This window comes from Chanos chanos, chromosome 1, assembly GCF_902362185.1.
Source record: "Chanos chanos chromosome 1, fChaCha1.1, whole genome shotgun sequence".
Lineage (NCBI taxonomy): Eukaryota > Metazoa > Chordata > Actinopteri > Gonorynchiformes > Chanidae > Chanos > Chanos chanos.
This window is the reverse complement of record NC_044495.1, coordinates 43,026,182-43,031,544: the sequence shown is the minus strand read 5'-3', so window position 1 is coordinate 43,031,544 and position 5,363 is coordinate 43,026,182. Positions and strand designations below refer to the sequence as shown.

At 44.5% G+C, this 5,363-nt stretch overlaps 2 protein-coding genes and 1 pseudogene across 2 annotated transcripts; all 3 read right to left on the bottom strand.

Annotated features, from left to right (window-relative positions):
* Nucleotides 1–1,152: 1,152 nt before the first annotated feature.
* LOC115806775 (zinc-binding protein A33-like) lies at nucleotides 1,153–3,395 on the bottom strand. The gene is made up of 6 exons (XM_030767990.1): nucleotides 2,997–3,395; nucleotides 2,580–2,675; nucleotides 2,221–2,451; nucleotides 2,054–2,076; nucleotides 1,842–1,966; nucleotides 1,153–1,694 (listed from the first exon to the last, which is right to left on the bottom strand). Exons 1-6 carry the CDS (start codon nucleotides 3,393–3,395, stop codon nucleotides 1,153–1,155), a joined length of 1,416 nt encoding a protein of 471 aa, XP_030623850.1.
* A 522-nt stretch (nucleotides 3,396–3,917) lies between these two features.
* LOC115830131 (histone H3-like) lies at nucleotides 3,918–4,483 on the bottom strand. The gene is made up of 2 exons (XM_030794181.1): nucleotides 4,470–4,483; nucleotides 3,918–4,422 (listed from the first exon to the last, which is right to left on the bottom strand). The coding sequence occupies exons 1-2, from the start codon at nucleotides 4,481–4,483 to the stop codon at nucleotides 3,918–3,920; spliced, it is 519 nt and encodes a 172-aa protein (XP_030650041.1).
* Nucleotides 4,484–4,990: 507 nt separating this feature from the next.
* LOC115807687 (histone H2A-like) lies at nucleotides 4,991–5,363 on the bottom strand (annotated as a pseudogene).

Sequence of the window (5,363 nt, the reverse complement as noted above, 5' to 3'; positions counted from 1 at the left end):
ACACTGCTATTTCTTAGTTGTGTTAAGTGTAAGCTCTGACTGTCGTATTCCACTGAAACAGAAAAGTGAGAAGTCACAGTTATTGGTGAAGGTTTACTCCTCCCAGTAGTAGTGTAGAGTTTTTGATATGAGACCAACACAATAAAAATGAGCAACAAAACTCCTTTAATTTTAAAATGCACATTTCAAAATCATTTCCAACACTTTTTCCAGGTGACCAGATGGGGGACAAATTAGACACAGGCATAACCAAAAAGTGTGTGTGTGTGTGTGTGTGTGCGCGAAAATCTGTATGTGTGTGTCAGTGAATGACTATCTTCCTGTCTCCCAGTGCAGCTGTACTCTGATCCTCGTAGAGTTTCTTATTCAAGTAGAGGAGATTCTGTTTCTTTACGGGAAAACATTATGTAACCAGACAGCTGATCTGCTCTATTAGCCATATTTCTCCCCCTTTTACAGTGAAAATGGGAGTAGCCTGCATCATGCTGGTCAAGTTGTAGTCAGAGACAAGAAGCTTCCAGACTGTAGAGAGTTAAGGGTCATAAAGGATTCATAACTTCACAGCTTTGTGATGTAAACATGATTGGCACCACTGTTAGTCTTTCCTCCAGCCTTTTTGGCAAATTCCACAAGTGTGAATATGAAAGCTGCCCTTGCTCTCTTCCCATACCCTCCCCCTCTCCCCCAGCCAATCAGATCACAGTTAAAGCTGACAGATTCTTATTCAATAGATTAACAATAGTAGGTCAGGCTGTGCTGAGAATGCTCCACATGTTGTTATCATCTTTCATCCCCCTGTCAGCCTCTTGTCAGCATCGCCATCTCCTTTGTTCATGCTCTAATTTACTTGCAATTGTAACTGCACACTGGGTCGGCACCTATTGCACACCTGCCTGGCCAAGAAGGGGTCTCCTCTCTCTGTGGTCCTCCTCAAGATTTCTCCCATTTTCCCATTTCCCTTTTGGGTTTTTGGGGAGTTTTTTCTTGCCTGCCATGAGGATTAAGTCAGGGGGTGCCATCCTGTTTTGATTTTGACTGTTGTGGCCTGTAAAGCCCTTTGAGACTGTAAACAGTGATACTGGGCTCTAAATAAACTTGAAACTTATGCATATCACAAATGAATTTTAAGAATTTACTCCATGACTATCCAGTCTAACTGTGCTGATTCGCTGTTACAGAAGTCTGCACTGGTAGAATACTCAGAGGAGACAGTTTACAATAATTCCAAAAGAGTGGAAAGACTTTCTCGGTAAAAGTGTGTGTAGAAGTAAGTATGTGTTTGTTTTTAAGAGGGTCAAAGAATGTCAGTTTTCCTCTGTCCCAGTCCAGCTGAACTCTGACCCTTTGCAGTTTCTCATTCACTGTGAGAAGAGGCTGTAACTCTGCCTGAGTCGGGGACTGTGATTTACAATGACCATCATAGGACCACAATCTCCACACTCCACTAGAGAAAGAGTTTCCCTTCCTCTTGACAGACTCTGTTATAATGCCCAAAGCCCAGCGTGTACTACCCCCAACATCAACATCCCAGCAGTGTGTGCCTGAGTCAAAGCCCTCGGAGCCTAAAACACCAAAATATCTATCAAATCTCTCTGGGTTATTAGGTAGCTGCTGGCACTGATCACTGAATCTCACACTGGTCAGATCCTCAGACAGGATGAGTTGTGGGTGAGAAGTGTTGGGGTCCAGAATCACTGAAGCTGGAGAGAGAGAGAGAGAGAGAGAGAGAGAGAGAGATTGTTTTGCTGAAACAAGACAATTATGCAAAAAGGGACTAATATAGAGGACAGAGAACCATAAAATTGTCATTGAATATCTGGACTGTAAATCCAAGAACTCACTGTCCTGAATCTGAAAATTCTCCTGCATCTTCTCCCAGACTCTGAACTTCAGGTTGCCCAGGTGATTTGCCACATGGATCAGTTCTCCTGAAAGCATCTGAGGATCCTGCAGTGTGCACTGGGCTCTGGAATAACATTCAGGAGTCAGTGCTGCTGTGGATTTGGCTTCAGAAACACAGAGAAGAGAGAGAGACAAGAGGCAGTTCACTTACCTTTTCATAGTGCCCTGGAAATTCTGAGAAAGAAACAAAGTGAATCTGAATGAATGCAATTATTCACATTTACGTTTGAAAGCTGTGGTCGATTTCACAGTATATAAAACATCAGTAACAGGTAAGTAATAAAGATGAAAATGTGTGTGTGTGTTTCTGTCTGATACCTGTAAGAAGGACAAATCATTAGCTTTTAACTGTTCTCCTATTGTCTTAATTGTGTCCGAAAGAGATGATATATCTCTTTCCAGCTCTTGAATCCTCTTTTTCAAAATATGACTCTTCTGCTCTTCTTCCTCCCTCAGTGCAGCGATCCTGGCTGCCTCTTCATCTCGTAGAAACTGGTGAAGCCTCTCAAACTCCTCTTTAATCTGCCTCTCTGTCTTTCGTGCCTGCACCTGGAATTGGTCACAATTTAACTGAAATTATGGTCAAAAATAGAACTAATAACTTCACCGTTAAGGGAAAAAAAACTCTAATAAAATCCAAGACCAAGTATTTCTTGTTGACAAAGTGTTAGTCTCACCCTGAGGTGTCTTGCTATTTGATTACAGCTAAGCTTGGCTTTTTCAAAGATCTGCAGCTTTTCCTGCAGGGGCTTCAGCGCAGTCTTGAGATCATCCTGGAATTCATCAACTCTATTATTCATTTGTCAGTTCCAGAGCACTGTGACAACATTTCCTATGGAGTCTTTTGCAGTAACAACTGTCTCTGATACAAATTCGAATGGACATTAGACTATAAGGTATATGTGTGTGTGGTTTTTTTTTAAAATAAACTAAGGAGTAGAGAGTTTGAATTATTTCCGTCTTCCTTCATTTCAAATTTCATCAAATAAATTAAACTGAAGTAAAGGCCAAATCACCTATTTTACAGACTCCAATCAAAAGAAGCGAAATACTTATCTATTCACTTATTATATAACGGGGTTGTTTGTTTTTACCTTAAGATCTTGCAGGACTTCCTCTATGGGGAAGCAGTCATGATTTTTATGTTTTTTTGAATCGCGACACACCAAACATATGGGCAGTTTATCCTCCAGACAGAAGAGTTTGAGTTTCTCACTGTGCAGACTGCAGAGATCCTTAGATCCCGTCGAATTAGTTTGGTCTCTGTCCAGTAAGAAGGCCTCACACAGGTTCTTTAAAGCCAGATTCCTGGGAGGATCTATATTGTTTTGTCTTTTGCAAACCGGACATTCCTGAGATCCTTTGTTATTCCAGAACAGCTGCAGGCAGTCTTTACAGACGCTGTGACTACAGGACAAAACAACAGGATCGTTGTAGATCTCACAGCACACAGGACAGGTTAAATCCTCCTCCGATTTAGGTTTAGAAGCCATTTTCTCATTCTCTCATACTCAGTCATCTGTCCTGTAATGCCTCTCAGCAGTCCAATCTCTGCTTTCACTTTCAGTTTATTCAGAAAGACACCATATCACTAAAATAGATGTAATCTTCAATTAATCTTCAGTGTTTTCTCATAAACAGCATATGCTGAATATTGTTAGAGATGATAACAGACTTGGCGTGAGCTAAACTGGAGAAACCGTCTGAGCCACACAGAGAAAGCGAAAGAGATTTACTTTTACTTTTGATTCAGGCAAGTGCGTCATAAGCTGCGAGAGTGGTAATTCGTCAGAATGGATCATGCACATGTGGAAAACAAATCACAAGTGGTAACTAATGAATAAACAAGGAACTCCCGCGCTTTTCCATACAATCAGAATTGATAATTGGAGGGGGGGCTGCGCGAGTAGAAAAAGTGGACATAAAAATTGTGTTTTGTAGGAATATCGAGCCTTGTACAGGATGACTGAAGTGTCTCTTAAAAGAGCCTTTGGGGTTTGAGGAAGCAATTTGATTTAAGCACGCTCGCCGCGGATACGACGCGCCAGCTGGATGTCCTTGGGCATAATTGTGACTCTCTTGGCGTGGATAGCGCACAGGTTGGTGTCCTCGAAAAGACCGACCAGGTAAGCCTCGCTCGCCTCCTGCAAAGCCATGACAGCGGAGCTGTGGAAGCGCAAGTCGGTCTTGAAATCTTGAGCGATTTCTCGGACCAGACGCTGGAAGGGCAGCTTGCGGATTAGCAGCTCGGTGGACTTCTGATAACGACGGATCTCACGAAGAGCCACGGTCCCGGGCCTGTACCGATGAGGTTTCTTCACTCCGCCGGCAGCAGGGGCACTTTTGCGAGCAGCTTTGGTAGCCAGCTGTTTCCTGGGGGCTTTGCCACCAGTAGACTTGCGAGCGGTCTGTTTGGTTCTTGCTATTCCGTCAGACAACCCACTTGTGCGAAGCAAAATATGCAATGCAATGGCCTGGAGAGGCTCTATGAACTCATTGGGCAACTGCGTGTCTTTTGGTCTGATTGGGCGGCGATTATTGCGAAAACAACGGCCATTGGTTCGTACCGTTCGATTTCCATGGCCGCCAGAAATTCAAACAGTAAGCCCCCGCCCCTCCTCCATGGCGCGTTTCATCATGCTGACAGTTGCCCTTGCCTATGTGGAATTTGTAGGAGAAATGTATCGCGTATGCGCATGCTAATTATGAAATACTCAAATATACATGTTCTGTCAGATAGCGCCAAAGCCGGGCGTGGGGCAGGGGACGCTTGTGTCGGACACACTGGCAGTACAGTACAGTGCGAATAAAGTCGCCAGAGCTGTAATGTGTCTGATGTGGCTGGGACAGGATACCGTTGTTCTTTTACGCACTTGGATGACAGCATACACCGTGCTGCCGAGGATGAATAAAAAGCTTAGGGGATACGGGCTGTCACTGAAAACACATGTACTATATATTTATGTATTATGTATGTGAAAGTACATGTATGTGTACATCCGTTGAAACGCCATGAGGAACACCTGTTCTTTTGACAGAATTGGGTGGCTCTTAAGAGCCTTTAGGTTTCTCAATTAAGACATCGCATTTACTTGATCTTAGCTGGTGTGTCGGTCTTCTTGGGCAAGAGAACGGCCTGAATGTTGGGCAACACGCCGCCTTGAGCGATGGTGACTCCGCCGAGCAATTTGTTCAACTCCTCGTCGTTGAGAACGGCCAGCTGCAGGGGACGGGGAATGATACGGGTCTTCTTGTTGTCGCGGGCAGCGTTGCCGGCCAACTCCAAAATCTCAGCGGTCAGATACTCGAGCACAGCGGCCAAGTAGACAGGAGCACCGGCACCCACACGCTCGGCATAGCTGCCTCTGGCCGACGGGGGACACGGCCGACGGGGAACTGGAGTCCAGCTCTGGATGACTTGGTCTTGGCCTTAGCCCACCCGTCTTTCCTCTTCCACTCAT